The 17,854-nt window shown below is 42.4% G+C and overlaps 1 protein-coding gene across 1 annotated transcript in view; it reads right to left on the reverse strand.

The window, feature by feature from the left end:
- Positions 1–7,676, reverse strand: part of PPEF2 (protein phosphatase with EF-hand domain 2) — a 32,572-nt gene extending 24,896 nt beyond the window's left edge. The window contains exons 1-4 of the mRNA XM_005681777.3: positions 7,494–7,676; positions 1,844–1,971; positions 1,643–1,700; positions 540–715 (exon numbers count right to left, since the gene is read on the reverse strand). Of these exons, the coding sequence (XP_005681834.2) occupies positions 540–715; positions 1,643–1,700; positions 1,844–1,971; positions 7,494–7,548 (417 nt within the window). The 5' untranslated portion in view covers positions 7,549–7,676. The remainder of the gene's footprint in view (positions 1–539; positions 716–1,642; positions 1,701–1,843; positions 1,972–7,493) is intronic.

Below are 17,854 nucleotides of genomic sequence, written 5' to 3' on the forward strand. Positions count from 1 at the left end.
GGCACACTCCCTCGCCACGTTCGACCCTTGCTCAGAAATCACCTTTTCAGTAATACCTTCCCAGATCACTCTGTAAAATTGCCATCTCTCCCACCGGGAACTTAGTTTATGCTCTGACATAGCTCTACCACCTAATATATTACATATTATATATATATATATAATGTATATATTATGCATATATATTACTAATTTGTTATTTATTACGTCTTCCCACTAAAATGTTACCCCTCTGTGGGCAGAGATTTGTGTCTGTTTTGTTCCCTGTTCAGTGCAGTATCTGGAACAGTGCCTGCCCATGGCAGTGCTCAATATCTGTCAGATGAATGAAGAAATTACTCGATTAGGAGGAGGGGTTTTCAATATATAAAAACCTGATCAACCACAAGGTCCTGGCTAAGAAAAGGGCGAGTGGCTCTCTCTGGTGGATCCCTGACACCAACACCCTAAATCCAAGGCCATTCCTTTTGCACTGTGTCTAGCTGCTGCTACACTTTCCGTGGGATGGCTGGTGACCCAGGACCCTGGCGTGAGCTTACTTGTTTCCGTCTGAAAGCTTCCACCAGGGCAGTTGCATGGTCAGGAAGGAGCGGGAAGGAGAGGCGTGGCCCTGTGTAACTGTCCGGTACCTCGATGGATTCATAGTCACCGCTGTTCTGCATTTCGGAGGCCTGGGGGGATTGCTCCTCAGTGAACACGCGGTTCAGGAAGTCCCCTAGGCAGCACAGAAAGGGTGGGCTGGCTTAGAGCAGGCCTGCAGGCTCAAGCAATAGAGAGTCCATTTCCTGGACCTTACTTGCAGGGGCAAGGCCACCAACACCGGGGAGGAGAAAGGAGAAGACCAGGTCATGAGAAACTAGGATGGGCAGGAGAAAGGTTATGTTATCATGTCAAATCCGTTTGGCTTCTATTTTAAAAGACTGACTGACTTAGAAAGTACAGAGATTCAGCGGCTTAGGTTGGTAAGCAGGAGGAAAGGGGTACTGGGGAAATGAACATATTTTCAATAGGTTTCCCATATTTTTCTACATTTGCTTCTTTTTGTCCCCCTTCTCTACAAGGATGGCGTTTTAAAAAATTACTGCACATTTAATTTTCTTAAGAGAAAATTTTAAGTGGAAATTCACAGGCATTTCTGGGGTACTTAGTACGGCAGATGCCTCAGGCTCAGGCAATTGATTTCCAAAGGCTGCCCCAGCATCACTGCCTGAGGGCTTCCCCTGGATCAGCAGAGAGGCCGGATGCACGTAAATGACCCTCCCATCCGCCCCTCCCAGCAGCTCCCACCAGTGACTCTCAGGAGTTGACAGAGACTCCAGATACCGCTGCCTTCAGGTTGGAGGCTTCCTGGGCTGTGTTTTGCGTTATTTCCCTGACAAACTGCTGGTTTAGTTACCCGCTCCTTCACTGTGTGCCTCCCCTTTCCTGAGCCCCTCCTCCACCTCTCAGTGCTTCCTGTATTTACCAAATAAACTCCTTGTGCTCAAACTCTCGCCTTCAGGTCTGCTTCCAGGAGAGCCTCCTCGCTCATTCCCTGGCCGTCACGAGATTCACATTTTCACTCCCCGTGCACCCCCCTACCTCACCCTGATGTCTCTGACCCTCAGACCAGAGGACCTGCCTGGTGGCATTTCATACTCACTCTCGTTGTGACTGCTGGGGGTGAAGTGATCCACAAGGTAGCTGAAGAAATTGTGGAGCTGCAGAGAAACCCAAGCAGACTCGGCTTTAGAGACAGGAGGGGAACCCAGGAACGATCCACATCCTTCCAGGCCCCTGCGGCTTACTGCCCCGGGGGCTGGGGGGCAGAGCTGGAGTGGTCCCGTCCCACATCCCGGCGCACCTTGACCTGGTCTTGCTGCCCGGCGTACTCGATGGACTGGAAGATGCTCCAGGTGCAGCGCCGCCTCATCTCCAGGCGGGCCACGTAGCGCCGGTACCACCTCTGGATCAGGGCCGCTGCCCTGAAGGCTGTGACACAGATGGAAAAGCCAGTTTGTGAGACGGGACTCCCGGGGCCTAGCGGGGAGCTGAGGGTGGCGGGGGTCAAGATGGGGGGAAAGTACTACATTTTGCCATCAAATAGGAAGGATTTGCCCCACTGATGGCCAGGGAGCCCGAGTCCCCCTTCCAGCCCCCATCCCTCCTCCAGTCTTACCTGTTAGTTATACTCATATCACTGGAGGGTTATTGGAATTCCCACTGTTTGATGAAAACATTTATACATGTAGAGGTGGAAAGCTCGGATTCTGAGAAGGACATGTAAACTGGGGAGGCTGCAAGGTTGCAGTATACTTGAAGAGTGGGAAGATGCAGATATTACTCAGCCGTTAACAGAGAATGAAGTTTTGCTGTGTGTGTGTGTGTGTGTGTGTGTGTGTGCGCGTGTGTGTATGAGTGTGTGCAACTTGGATGGACTTGGAGGGCATAATGCTAAATGCAGTAAGTCAGAGACAGGCAGATACTGTATGATATCACACATGGGGAATCTAAAGAATACAACAAACTAGGGAATATAACAAAAAGGGAACAAACTTGCAGATCTAGAGAACAACTCACAGATCTAGTGGTTGCCAGTGGGAGACGTAAGTGGGGAGGGGCAACATAGAGGTGGGGAGTATGAGGTACCAACTATTAGGTATATAATAAGCTGCAAGGATATACTGTATGACACAGGGAATATAGCCAAAATTCTACAATAACTGTGAATGGAAATTCACCTTTGAAAACTGTATAAAATAAATAAATACATTTATTTACAATAAATACTGTATAAAATAAATACATTCAAATGCAAAAAAAAAATGGGGTGGGATGATGCAGGGGTCACAGGGTGGGGAGGATATTTTGATACCAGGTGGCTCGGATGGTAAAGAATCTGCCTGCAGTGCAGGAGACCCAGGTTTGATCCTTGGGTTGGGAAGATCCCCTGAGAAGGGCATGGGCACCCACTCCAGCATTCTTGCCTGGAGAATCCCCATGGACAGAGGAGTCTGGCGGGCTACAGTCCATGGGATTGCAAAGAGCTGGACACGACTGAGCGACTAAAACAATAGACGGGATGTCAGGAGTCTGGTTCTGAGCCTGGAAATGCCCTGACCAGCTATGTAGCCTCAGTCCAATCAACTTTTTTGGGCTCAGAGTCCTCATCTAGAAAAGGAGACGAGCTAGATGATGGGTGGGGGGAATAAACATACACACGTGCATCACTACATAGTATCATGTCAGTTGGCGGTCAGTGCTTGCTGTCCCCATATTCACTCTATCCCTGTGGCTTGTACCCCCGTCACCTCACATCCAGGATGCTGCTGACTGTCCAGTCTGAAGGGCAGTCTGTGGACTTAAGACCTGTGCTGGGGGCTCATGTACTGCAGGATGGCTTGAGGAGGTTTCATTCTTCCTTTGAGCTTTAGGACCTGCAGTCAACTACTGCTGCCAGAGAAGAGGACAGCTGTCCACATGAGTGACTAGACTCTCCTTAAACTCCTGGGCCTGAAAGTGCCCCAGGGGATGAATGGAGCCTTTGTGGATAAAGCTGGATTACAAAGGAAACCCGGCAGGTTCATTCAGGTCAACCTCGTGAAAAGCAGAGCGATTGATTTAATATATTTAGCTGGCATTAGAGAGCTCGTGGAATTCCTGCTGATATCCCTAAGAAGAGATCCAATAGTGAGTGGGAAAAGAGAACCTTGAGAGGAATTTAAGCAAAGCTGAATTTGATTTTCTGTGAGGAAAAAAATGCCATACACTAAGTATGTTCCAAAGGCACTCACAAAATAATAAGCGACAAAGACTAAATTATGTAAATCCCCATTCAGAATAGCGAATGCAACATCCAGAGTAAGTGGTCCTTACCTAAAGTAACTCTTTAGGAATTTAGGGCAAACACACAGACATCTGCTCCTCACCATGACTCTGACATGGAACCCAGGAATCTGCAGGGTTAACAAGCTCCATGCATCATCCTCACTTGTGCTGAAGTGTGAGCAACACTGAGGAGCATCATGGCCACCAAGTTTCCGTGAAAATGTTGTTTGCTAACTCCTTGCCTCAGGCATTTTAAGGCAAATGCTGCCAACTAGACAGGTACTCCGCTCCGCTTCGCTGCTCAGGGCAGGGAAAGCAGGTAGTACCTCTGTGTCCGCTCTCCCAAGCCTCCATCTAGAACCTGGGTTACCCTTCACTGAGATGGGCGCTGTGAGGCACAGCGTAGTCTAAGGACCTCTACTCCGTCCTCCGTTCCCTACAGTGCAATATAAGATGTTTGGGTTTCCCTTCCTCAGCCTTGTGCAGAGCACATCCTATGGGAAAAGCTACAGACACACCTGGCTGCGAAAACTCCACACAGGACCAGGCAACCACCTGGGGAGACAGAGGTCCAGGTGAAGAACCATCCCGGAAGCTGAACCTCCAGCTGCAGCTGTCCTGAGGGTCACAGGCAAACCATCAAGCTGGGCCCTTGGCAAATTCCTGACCCACAAAATCACGAGCAGAATAAAATGGTTGTCTTAAGCCACTAAGTTTTGAGGCCGTTTATTATGCAGCACCAGATAATTGGAATGCGAATTGTAAAACAAATTTAAATCAAAACAAAAAATCAGTGTTTAAAAAGCAAATGTTAAACAAGCAAATCTAACCTTGTATGCACTGGTGGCATAACCATGTAGAAAGGAGTTCTTTCAAATGACTTGAAAATTCAGGAATTGTATATGCCTAAGTGGATATACTCAAAGGGCAAAAAGAACTACAAAGAAGTCTTAAGGAGTTTTCAGTAATCATATTGTTGTAATAGTACTGTTATTGTATTTCTGATACTGATTTATATACTGTAGGACAAAGTAAATAATACCATACTGGTATCATTATTAATAAAGAGCAAGGAGATAGAGTGTCAAAGTTGTTAGGTAAAATTACTGTGATCCTAAGTATAAACTGTCCATTAAAATAATGCACATTTTCCAGATTTGTTCATTGAAAAAGTATAGGAAGTAATGACCAACCTGGTAGCGAACACCCCAAACCCTGGAGAAATAGTGATTTCTAATCTGGAGACAAAAATATGCAAGATGAGCCTGGGATGTGTTGCCAAACTAGAAGGGAGGCCATGAGTTTATAAAGATACTTAAGCTCATAGTAACAAGTGAAAGTGAAAGTCGCTCAGTCATGTCTGACTCTTTGTGAGCCCATGGACTATACAGTCCATGGAATTCTTCAGGCCAGAATACTGGAGTGGGTAGCCATTTCCTTCTCCAGGGGATGTTCCTAACCCAGGGATCAAACCCAGGTCTCCCAAATTGCAGGCGGATTTACTACCAGCTGAGTCACCTGGGAAGCTATCATCATTTCCCTTGCTTCCTTCTACATTTTTGGTTGCCTCATTCTCTTCGACCTGATGCTTAAGTACTAGAATCCTTCATTGCTCTGTCTTTACTCTCACTCTAGGCTACTTCACTGATCCCCATGGCTTCAACAATCACCCATACTCTGATGCCTTCCAAAGGCATGGATCTCCACTGACATCTCCAAAAACCAGATCTGAATATGCAACTGTCTACTCAGCACTTCCACCTGCACGTTACATGGGCACCTCAAACCCAATGTGTATAAATCATCACTTTCATTCTACTTGAACTTGGTTCTTCTCCATTAATTTTATGTCAGAAATTGGCATTATCACCTACCCAGGTAGGCTGGATTTCCCAGGTAGCTCAGTGGTAAAGGATCCGCCTGCCAATGCAGGAGACCCAAGAGAAAGAGACGTGGGTTTGATCCCTGGAGTAGGAAATGGCAACTTACTCCAGTATTCTTGCCTGGAAAATTCCATGGACATGGGAGCCTGGTAGGCCACAGTCCATGGCCTGCAAAGAGTTGGACATGACTAAGCACAGGACAGGTATCTAGAAACCTGGACGTCAATTTTTTCTTTGCTAATACTTTATTTTGTTGCTCAAATTTATTTTTTTTTGCTTGTTTGTTTTTTTGACTGCTGTGTTGGATCTTCATTGCAGCGCACAGGCTTAGCTGCCCTGTAGCATGTGGGATCCTAGTTCCTCAACCAGGGATCTAAGCTGCATCCCCTGCACTGGCAGAAAGAAGAAAAAAGTGTAGTTGCTGAGTCATGTCCAACTCTTTGTGACCCCATGGATTGTAACCCTCCAGGCTCCTCTGTCCATGGGATTCTTCAGGCAAGACTACTGCAGTGGGTTGCCATTCCCTTCTCCAGGCTGCATTGGCAGGGGGATTCTTAATCACTGGACCACCAGGAAGTACCCTGGATGTGAATCTTGATTCATCCTTCTCCCCAACCCCACACGCGTAATCAGGTGGACCCTGTCCATTCCACCTCCTGAGTATTGCGGGAATTCATCCTCTTCTCTCCCATCGCTATAGCCACCAACTCTGGACCGTGGCATTATCATCTCTTGCTTAGAAGACTTTTGTTGTTGTTCACTCAGTTGTGTCCAACTCTTTGTGACCCCTGCAGTATGCCAGGCTTCCCTTTCCTTCACCATATCCCCATATCCTTCAGCTGCTCAAACTCATGTCTGTTGAGTTGGTGATGCTACCCAACATCTGTCCTTTGTTGTCCCCTTCGCCTCCTGCCTTCTATCTTTCCCAGCATCAGGGTCTTTTTCATTGAGTCAGCTCTTCGCATCAGGTGGCCAGAGTATTGGAGCTTCAGTTTCAGCATCAGTCCTTCCAATGAATATTCAGGGTTGATTTCCTTTAGGATTGATTGGCTCAATCTCCTTGCTGTCCAAGGGACTCTCAAGAGTCTTCTCTAGCACCACAGTTTGAAAGCGTCAATTCTTTGGTGCTCAGCTTTCTTTATGGTTCAACTCTCACATCCATATATGACTATTGGAAAAACCACAGCTTTGACTATATGGACCTTTAGCTTCTAAATTGTTCTTCCTTCTACTCTTCCACCACCCACTCCAATCCCTGACACAATCCCTTCTTCATGGAAGCCAGAAGAGTCTTTTATGTATGTTTTGAATTCTACAATGGTTCTTTAAGCCTTTAGAATGAAGTTTAAACCCTACCTGCTCCTGAGTGATCTGGGCTCTGCACAGCTCCACAGCCTCATGCCATGCCATTCTCCATCTCATTCACGTCAACCATTCAGTTCCTTGAAAATGCCTTTCTTTTTGCCTACTTCATGACCTTGTTACCCTCTCCCTGGAATGCTCTTTCATCTCCTTTTGCCCAATCTTATTTCTTTCACTTGTAAAGGTGGAGTTTGGGGTAAACCCCAATGGAAAACACTGACTCCTTGAGTAAATTTTAATTCTATTAAATATAGTTCATCAAGTCCTAAGATATTCAGCTGAGTATCCTGTGGTCATGTCACAAGGAGGAGAAGCTGATTTTCAAGAGTCAGCATGAGGAGCAATATAATGATTTCCTGTCCACCCTGAGAAGCCCCTCCCTGTGCAATGTAGGCTTCCACTGAGGTCCCCACAGTTAGGCTGAAGGTAGGAAGCACATACCTTTCTCTGCATTCTGGAAAGCAAAATGGTGTTGGGTTGAGGTGCCGCTTCCCATAACTTAAGTGTGATGTTTCTGCAGGACACAGATAGCAGGTCCAAGGGAGAGTGAATTGTTTGCTGACAAAAGGAAGAGGGAACCTGCAACAGGGAGATTTGGGTAGAATATTAGTTCAGGTAGAGAAAACTACCTATGAGCCTTGTCTCCCATATCATAAAAATATATATAAAGTTATCATGTGATAGCACCCTCCTCCACATCTCCCCAGCACATGAGATGTCCTTCTCCTGAAAACTCCCTCCCTGCGTTATCTCCTCTCTCTCCCATGTCTTCAGCCTTCCTACTAGCTTCTCCTTTTCAGTCTAAAAACATGCTGAAGTCTCATCTCAGAGCAGTTCATCATCACCATCCTTTGACCTCCTCTATCCCTCCAGCTATAACCCGACCTCTATTTCCTTCTCATCCAGACTTCTCCAGAGCAGACCACTTATCTTCTCCTTAATTCCTCTTAACATCATATTTTTCATCCCCACTATTGATCAAAACATTTTTTGCTGATGTCCCCAATGCTTCATCTTGTCAGCCCTGACTTTGCCAGAATAGCAAATCATAAGTGGTGCCTTGATTTAAATTTTACTTCATGGGTCTCCATCAGCCTACTCTTTTGTATGTTGACAAAAAATTAATCAGCCACTCTAAGAAAGAATTGGAAAATTTTATTTGAGCCAAATTTGAGGAGTATAACTGGGGAAGAGCACCTCAGAAAGCTCTGAGAACTGTTCCACTGGTGAGAAATCAAGGCACTGTTATATACATGTTTTTTTTGTTTTTTTTTGAGACAGAGGGCTGTACATCAAATGATGTATTATTGACAGTTTACACAATCTAGGTCTGCAAGTGTAGAGTGGTTGGTCATGTGGCCCCTTACAGATTCAAGAAGGAATGTTATCTTTAAGGAGTCGTCTTGTTGGTGCTAGGAGAATGTTGTTCTTTTGGTTGAGCAGGCATTCCTGTTAATGGGGGAGGTCTAGCTGATGCATATTGCAGATATACAATGCACAGTGGGGCAGAAAGGAGGTCAAGGGCAGCAAAAATGTTTTATGTTGAATTTTTTCTTGTGTTGCCATAAAATATGAATTTTATTTCATTTTATTTGTTTTCTCTCCTTCTTGAGCTCATTTTCCTCTATCCATCCCTTGAATGTCAATTTTATTTGTATTCTACTCTCAGCTGTCTGCTTTCTCACTCTATATATGCTTCCTACATAACTGAACCAACTCACATTTTCAACTATTACTCCCTCCCTCTTAAATCTCCATCTCAGACTAAATCTAAACTTCAGCCCTGCAAACCCAGCTTCCTGCTAAACTTTGGGGTGCCTCAGACTCCATGCAACACAAAAACAACTCATCTTCCCCAAAGCCTTCTCCTTTTCTCCTTTCTTCAACACAGCTCTTACCTAGAAATTTTTTTTTTTTTCTTTCAGGGAGAAGCTTTTTTTTAAGTTGCGGCAAGTGGGTTCTTTAATTCTGACACGTGGCATCTAGTTCCCTGACCAGGATCAAATCCAGTTTCCCTGCTTTGAGAGCGCAAAGTCTTAGCCACTGGACCACCAGAGAAGTCCCCTAGGATGTTTTTGCCTTTACTGAGTATGTTCTTCCTAGCTGACCCTTGACTAACTTTACTCATTTCTTAAGTAATGAGTAAAGATGCACTTCAGGCATCATCTTCCTTAAAGAAGCAAGTTTGACATGCCCTTCCTCTGAACTCCTGCATGTCCTAGTCACACCTCTGATGCAATGTAATTTACATTTTAAGACAGGACAAGAAAAATTGAATACAAACTTCTCTCTGTGTTGGTTTCGGTCTCCTCCTCTCTCTGCTGTGGAGTGTGCCTCCACAAGAACCAGACCTCTTCTGGGAGGTGGGAGTGCCCACTGAACCGTCAAGAGTGGTATTTTTTCTGTCTTAGTACAGTGTAACTTCTTAAATGAATAGCACTCTTTCCCAGCTCGCTTTGCACCATGTGCTTACCTGGACTATGTATCCTTGTGTTTACCTGGACTATGTAATCCTTGTGTTTACCTGGACTATGTATCCTTGTGTTTACCTGGACTATGTATTCTTGCTGAACTTTATGTAAAATATCAATATGTCATTTTGATGTATGATTCTTTGTTTCTAAAATGGATATAACCATGCCTTTGACTTCTAACAAGTGGAGCAAGTCCTTAGAGCTTTCGGAAAAGCTGCTTCCTGGTTTATAACCCTCAGTTTGGCTCAAATAAAATGATTTTGTTTTTCTTCTTAACTTGATAACTGAATTTTCCTTGACATTTTCTAGGGGTAGCCAGCAAGCTTCAGAGACACCCAGCAGCTGACATCTGGAGTCTACCTTGAACCAGCGCTTGGTACCAGCATGGGCCCATTAAGCCTTGTCCACTTCTTAGTATTCCTCAGGTGTTTTTGATGAGTTCTCCCGATAGCCAGACATCATTGCTTTAAATGATGTGCTGAATTTTATTCAAGCTGTTTCTCTTGGGACTTGGAATCCTAAGGGGATACTGGTCTATTTCCTAGGCAGGGGCCTAAGTGGAAATTCCCAGGCAGGCACACACCTAGGAGGAACTTCGGAGTAAACTAGGTTGGCTGTCCTCTTTAACAATTTGGCTTAAATTGGAAAGAGTATGTTCATATGGTCTGAACAAATTGTTTGCTGGTGAAATGAAAGACTGAACCTGCTCAGCTCTGAAGAAAAGGGACTTGACTTCTAGCCATAATGTGTCTTCAGGTGACTGAGAACCTGGCAGAAGGATCTGAGAATCAACTCTCATGACTCATACTGGTCCTATAGGACATCCCACTACAATCGTCAAGGAAGTTCTGCTCACCAAGGGCACAATAAGGCTGATCACCCAGTGCTCTGAGCACCCACGGCAGTTTCAGGCTGCTGGAGGGAGAAACCCAGACTTGTAAGAGAGTCTAACGGACCCAAGGGTAACTCCTTAGGGAGTCAGAAGCAGCACACATTCGATCCATCACATTGCCCTCAGTTGTTCAGATTATATCTGAAATAGGCTACCAAATGAATAATGAGAAACCATGCTTCAGAGGCTGAACAGCTTCAGATGGGCAGTCACTCCTAGAACGCCAGCTGGCTTCCGGGACAATTAGAACAAAGTCACTGCTTACATTTAACTCTTAAATGGCCAGGATGGGACTCTTGCCATTCCAAAACTATAGAGAAAGCCTCCTTGATAAAACATCTTTTCAAAATTCTGACCCTAAGAGAACAAAATTATTCCTAGGAGAAAGCTTAAAGTTATAACCCTTATCATGTCCTTGAAATGTAAACACAGCCCACATTGCCTATAACTACAGCCTTGGCTCAAAAAGTAGAATTTAAAACTAAAAGGGGAAAAAAAGAGGGTGGGAAGCTTTTTAAAAATCAAGCAAAAAAGCTATCAGACTCTGTCTGTGTCTATCTGGATATACATATGATTGTGTATATGTTATAAATACTATACATCCCTATCTCTGGATGGTGCTATTAAAATTAATTTGTAAAAGAGCTTTATTTAATTGATTTAGAAGTGAGTGCTTACAAATCAAATATTTCTATATGTAACAGACTCACTCAAAATTTTAAAGGATTGTGTGATCTAGGATTAATCTTTGCTGAAGAAAAAGCAAGTTTAAACTGATAGTTTAATTAATATAGACATGTCTTTAGAGTTGAGTGGGCTTCCCTTGTGGCTCAGCTGATAAAGAATCTGCCTACAATGTGGGAGACCTAGGTTTGATCCCTGGGTTGGGAAGATCCCCTGGAGAAGGAAAAGGCTGTTCACTCCAATATTCTGGCCTGGAGAATTCTATGGACTGTATAGTCCATGGGGTCGCAAAGAGTCAGACACAACTGAGCGGCTTTCACTGTAAAGTTAGGTATAACAACATTAAATACAATACTTTCATTGTACATACGTTTACTGAAAGTCAATAAGCTTATTTATCTGTTATAAAATCTGTCAACAAGAAAATTAATGGCCTGATGATATTTTCACAAGTAATGAAAGAGATAAATGAGATTAAAAACTTTTGAGTAAACTATTTAAGAACAGTTATGTTTTATGGTATGTCTACCTAAAAACAGTTTCTCCATATTTTTGGCAACTTGAAACTTTAGAGGTCTGATAAGTTAAATGATGAAAATTCAGTGATTGTCTAGATCATTTTTTCTCTAGATTATTTTTAATAGGATAAAACTAGAATTTGTTTCTTCTCTAGATTTTCTTGAATGCTAATCTGCTTTTAATAACAGATTGTGAAATTTATTTACCAGTAACTTTCTGCACGTGCCTTTGAAATCTTTTACCATCATTTTGGTTAAGTGAATAAGCATTGTTCATAGCAACTTATGATCCTACTTGTCAAACATTTAAAATCTTTTGATATCTTTGACAAACTTTCTCAAATTCTAAAGGAAGTTTTTTGACCTCTTACTGACTGTGAGATCCTTCAAAGGACCCCCTGAATATCTCCAAGAGAGATATTAAACTAATCAAGTTTATTTGGTCTGCTAAATTACATGGAAAACATTGTCAAATGAGTTACAATAAACCTTGTTAAGTTATATTCTATGGGTAAACATTATTAATATAAATGTTCTAGAAATTATAGGAAGTTCCTAAAATTTGAAGTGTCCTGGTATGTTGTCAGTCATAATTCTAGTTATTATCTTAAAATTTCAAATGTCACAGAAATAGCCAAATTTCCTTGATGACTGCATTATAATCAGGTCTTTAATGATGCTTTTTAAGCCTTTTGTCACTTACAGATAGCTACTGTCCCACTCTGATACTTCCACAAAAATGCTTGTAGATGACTTGCTTTTACGCTCCAAAACTAACTTGGACTCGGTAGTAAAAGGACTTCCACCTTGTATGTGGGCTATTTCAGCAAGGGCTCTCTTATATAAGGACACTGAAGAAATAGTAATGGGGTCTCCTTTAACAAGTGATGTGCCACACTCAGTTGAGTCTCTTCTAAACTTTCACCACATTTAGCACCATTCTGTATGCCACCTAACTTCTTATGAAGTATTGTTTTCTGCACCTAATACTATCTTGAGTCTATATAATAACCTTAACCTTACAGTTTTGTTTCCAGTACTATAGGAAGAAAACAACTAAACTGCGTTTTGTTAACAGATTATCTTTTTGCTCCCAGAAATGACTTAGAAGATTCTATTGATAGGCTGAACTTCTTGATTTACAAATGGATCCTACTTAAGGGGTGAACAGGACATGACTGAGCTGGTTATGCAATAACGCCCACAATGGACATAACTAAGAGCTCTTATTGATCAGAAAGAAAGTGAGCACAACAAGCTGAACTAATTGCCTTAACCCAGGCTGAACCCCCAACTCCCCCGCAAAAATGGAAAACAGGTCGCAGAGTTGTTCATTCTTATACAACCGCCCAAACAGTGAGCCATTATGAAAACACCACGGCATTCCGAATCTGACACTGTGGAAGCTAAAGCAAATCAGTTTGCTGATACTATAGTCAAAGAAGCAACTTTAAACACTGGTTCTGCCCAGCCTCGAGAATGTTCACTGCTCTCCTGCAAAGGAAATAAGATTTTTTTCTACAGGCTCAGGAATCTACCATGAAAGAAAAGAAACAGATACCATATAGCACCAAAAAGGGAAAATTAACTCCATCACACAAATATGGTTTAGACCTGATAAAATGCCCCTCCCCCTAAAAACCTTATAGTGTCTATTGAAGCACATTTGCTATTACTCCAACATGTACATTCTTTAACCCACTGGGCATCTGAGAAAATGGTTTTATGGAAAAACCAGTATTTTTGGAAACTTTCACCCACAGCAGTTGAAAAGAAATATTATTACATTATTTACAGAGCCTTATTGAGACACTTAAAAAATGGCAACCAACTCTTTTTACAGCAAGCTTCTAGGATATGAAAACCTTAAGGATCATGGATTACAACATAAAGGTTTTGTTTATTGGAAAGGACACAAAATTAAAGATCCTTTGTAGCCATGATGGCAAGAACCTTTTCAGGTATTATTAACTAATCCATATGCAGCTAGACATTAATGGATTCACAGCTCTCATTTTATTTATTTTGGTTGCACTGTGTGGCTTGCAGGATCTTAGTTCTCCAACCAGGGATCAAACCCATGCCCCAGCAGTGAAAGCACTGAATCTTAACCACTGGAAGGTGAGGGAATTCCTTCACATCCCTCATTTTAAAAAGGCCCCTCCACCCAAATGGACTTCGAGCCTGTTTCTAGCACCTGACTTCAACTAATTCAAGAATCACCAAGCCTAGGATGAGAAGAAGATGATAACAGTAGCAGACAGCTAACCCAAGCATCTGGACCAGGCTTGTAAGACCTTACCAGTTCAGCTGACTGTTTACCAAATATCTGCTGCTGCTGCTCAGTCGCTTCAGTCATGTCCAACTCTGTGCGACCCCATAGATGGCAGCCCACCAGGCTCCTCCATCCCTGGGATTCTCCAGGCAAGAACAATGGAGTGGCTGCCATTTCCTTCTCCAATGCATGAAAGTGAAAAGTGAAAGTGAAGTCACTCAGTCATGTCTGACTCTTAGCGACCCCATGGACTGAAGCCTACCAGGCTCCTCCGTCCATGGGATTTTCCAGGCAAGAGTACTAGAGTGGGGTGCCATTGCCTTCTAACTCTCTACTAAAAGTTAAAGTTACTGTTTTATTTCTAGGCATCCTTTTGGAAGGAAAAGATGAGATGAAAGGAAATCCTATCTTTCCTATCCAGATGGAAGGAAAATTATTTAAAGTTGTCACAAAGTATAGTCACTGGAGACAATTTAACTAATGGTTAGATCTATCATCAAATTCCTTGGTCAATAAAAGGCTGATATAAATTTTTTTTTTAATTTTTGGCATGCTGTAATCAATGGGGTTGCAAAGAGTCGGACACAACTTAGTGACCAAACAACAACAGGCCCCTCATAATTCTTTTCACTGACCTCAGATGTTCCTCTAATCTATAAAATGTTTCCCTTTTAGCATATACCATATTTGTTTACTACATTTGATTAATTTACTCAATTCTGAAGTTTCTATAATGGGAAAGTGATGTTGCAAAATCAAATGCCTCTTGATTTTTAAAACTGTTTTGTAATGGGAAACTTGTTCTATAATTCAGACTGAAATTGTGCTTTCATACCAGATTAGTCTGCCATTTTAACTATCTACTGACTCACATATAAAATCAGATTTCTTCATTGAACAATCTCCTTTCTAGTCTAAATGAAATTCTGGGTAAATGAGTAAGCCCTGAGGAGTCACAGCTTAAATCTTTGCTTCTGACTTCGCTATTGTTGTTGGCTATCTATATTGACTGGGCTCTGTGTCATTCATAGAGTAATAATCTCTTGTGCCTCTCAATGTATATTCAAAACTCCAACTAAATCAATGATGCCTAAATGACTTGAAACTATTGATTATATTTCTAGGTCAGCATTAAACAATGGGCATGCACAATGTAAATACAGGGTAAAATTGTCAAAGTCCTATTAGACAACCTAGAATTGACTATCCAGAGAAGGCAATGGCTCCCCACTCCAGTACTCTTGCCTGGAAAATCCCATGGACGGAGGAGCCTGGTAGGCTGCAGTCTGTGGGGTCGCAAAGAGTCAGACACGACTGAGCGACTTCACTTTCACTTTTCACTTTCATGCCTTGGAGAAGGAAATGGCAACCCACTCCAGTGTTCTTGCCTGGAGAATCCCAGGGACAGGGGAGCCTGGTAAGCTGCCGTCTATGGGGTTGCACAGAGTTGGACACGACTGAAGTGACTTAGCAGTTAGCAGAACTGACTATCAGTCCTTGCCAAGAATCCGATTAGCCATTTTGATGTATGTATGATCCTTTGCCTCCAAAATATATATGACTGTGCCTTCAAGAGGCAGAACAGTACTCAGAGCTTTCTGAGAATTTGCTTCCTGGGTTGTCATCCTCACTTTGGCTCAAATAAAAAAAGAATATTTTCTTGATAATTAATTTAATTTTTGTCAACATTTTCATCACTGTAACACCATATTATAGTTTTCTATTTTGTGTCTTTACCATTAGACTGTGAGTTCCTTGAGAGCAAAGACTGTATGTTAACAAATTGATCATTTTTATCTCCAGGATTTAGCACAGTACCTGACACAGAGTGGAGAGTCATTAAAAAGTCATTGAATAAATTTTATGCCAGGTTTATTTTTATACCACATAGATGAATCTTTCTCTAGCTCTTCTACAGGAAGCACTGTGATATGTACTGACTAAATATCAAGAGTAGATTTGACTTCTATATTTTTCCCCTCCCTTATTTTTATCCCATTCAACTTTATTTTTGAAGGTTATTATATCAAGGATGGTCAAAGAGTTGTTATCTTTACCCCTTGCATATCAAAATGAAAGGTTCCCCTAGCTTATGTTGGTTAACAATAAAGAAATAAAGAAAAAAAGCAGTATATCTTTTTAATCTTCAAAATGGTTCCCAGATATAAGGGATGTCATGAAAGCAGATTCTGAGTATGAGGTAAAGTGAGAAGCCATTATGACCAAACCAACCAAAATACACCTAGATACCTGTAGTTCTAGAGCTGGAAGGGACTTCAATAAGGACTGACTCCACCAATGAGTCACAGCTTGCTTCATCATTGGTTACTTGCCTATAGAGCCATGCTGTATACTAAAATGTTTGGGTTTTGGAAGTGCACAGAATAGAAAGAAGTAAAACCATTCTCAGGGCAAAATCTGAAACAGTGAAAACTGTAAGATCAAAGATGAAAAATGAGCTTGATGTGGCCTCAGACTGTTAAAGCAGCATCGTTCAGTAAATGACTAAAAGATGCCTCTCTGGTGATTCCCCAGCTGAGCCACCTTCTCAGGTAACTGGCATGTTTACACTGCACGGGTGAGAGTCCTTGCCTTCTAGGATCTAACTTAGTATCATCTATAGCTGACATTATCTTTTTTTTTTTTTTTTTTTGCCACACCATGTGGGATCTTAGTTCCCTGACCAGGGATTGAACCTGTGCCCTTTGCAATGGGAGCGCAAAGTCTTAACCAGTGGACCACCAGGGAAGTCCAACATTATCTTTTTTTTTTTTTTTTTTTTCCCCTGAAATGTAGGTGATTGTTTATCTGCTCACTAAGTAAACCCAAGAAATGGAAGATTCATCATCCAGGACTTGAAGACCTCGAAACACACACAGCCAACAAAGGGGCCTGCTCTGACTCTCTCCCCAGGCCAAACCTGCATCTATTTCCCATGTGAAATGGAAGTTTTTTGCCCTCGTGGTCTACACCACTTCTGTATATCAAGCTAGAAAGAAAGTTCTTACCTTCTTTGGTGTTTTTTACTATGAGTCACAACGAGGAAGAAACCTCTTTAACACAAAGATATGGTCCCCATCTTATCTTCAAAGTTGACTCAGTGATCCCAGGCTGATCAGACTTCTTCCAGATCTAGAGTCCGGTAAATCAGGTGCAGGCCTAGTCTGGCATGCCTGCCCCCAGAAAGCAAGTGAAGACATCCACAGCCCTGGCCAAGCATCCAGGGCTCCCTGCCTCCTGGCAATATGTGGCCCTTGATCTCAGTCAGATCAGGACTGTGGGAGGATTTGAAGGAGGAGGCTGCTCAGTTGGGGTGTCTCGCTCACACTCAGGGCCAACCCCTGAAGACTGTTCTCTGCTGCTCACCCCTGCCTCCTCCTCGCTTCTAAGTCTTCTTAAATCCTGGATTAGGAGGCTATGTTTCTCAAGCCACATCTGAGAAGGCTGAGCTCCTTAACCTAGAAATAGAAGAGTGCTGACAAGACAGATGGGCCTGGGGGCTCCAGAGCTCAAGGCGTCCCAGCTGGAGCCATGCAGCAAGCCAATGCTTTCTTCCTAGTAGCTGGCTTTTCTCTGTTTGCAAAACCTGATTGGAATATCCTGTCTTTTTTTGCTTATTCCTACTACAGACACTTTCCCCAAAGGTTATAACCTAAACTATTCATATGTTAAAATATCAATCATTATTCCCAGAAAACTTACTTTTTCAATAAATCTAAGATGCTTCTGTGTGTGCTAATAGGTACTAAATATTTCATGGGAATTTGTAAAAGAAAGAAAAATTATACTCTGTTTACTTACCTGTATTTAGTAGGTCAAACTTGTTAATTATGTTGTCCAAATCCTCTTTATCCTTATTTATTCTTCCAGATCTGTGCATCTCTGAAAGAAATACTTTAAAGATTTCTATGATAAGTACAGGTTGAGAAATTTATCTTTGCATTTCTGAATCTTTGCAT

This window comes from Capra hircus, chromosome 6 (assembly GCF_001704415.2).
Source record: "Capra hircus breed San Clemente chromosome 6, ASM170441v1, whole genome shotgun sequence".
Classification (NCBI taxonomy): Eukaryota; Metazoa; Chordata; class Mammalia; order Artiodactyla; family Bovidae; genus Capra; species Capra hircus.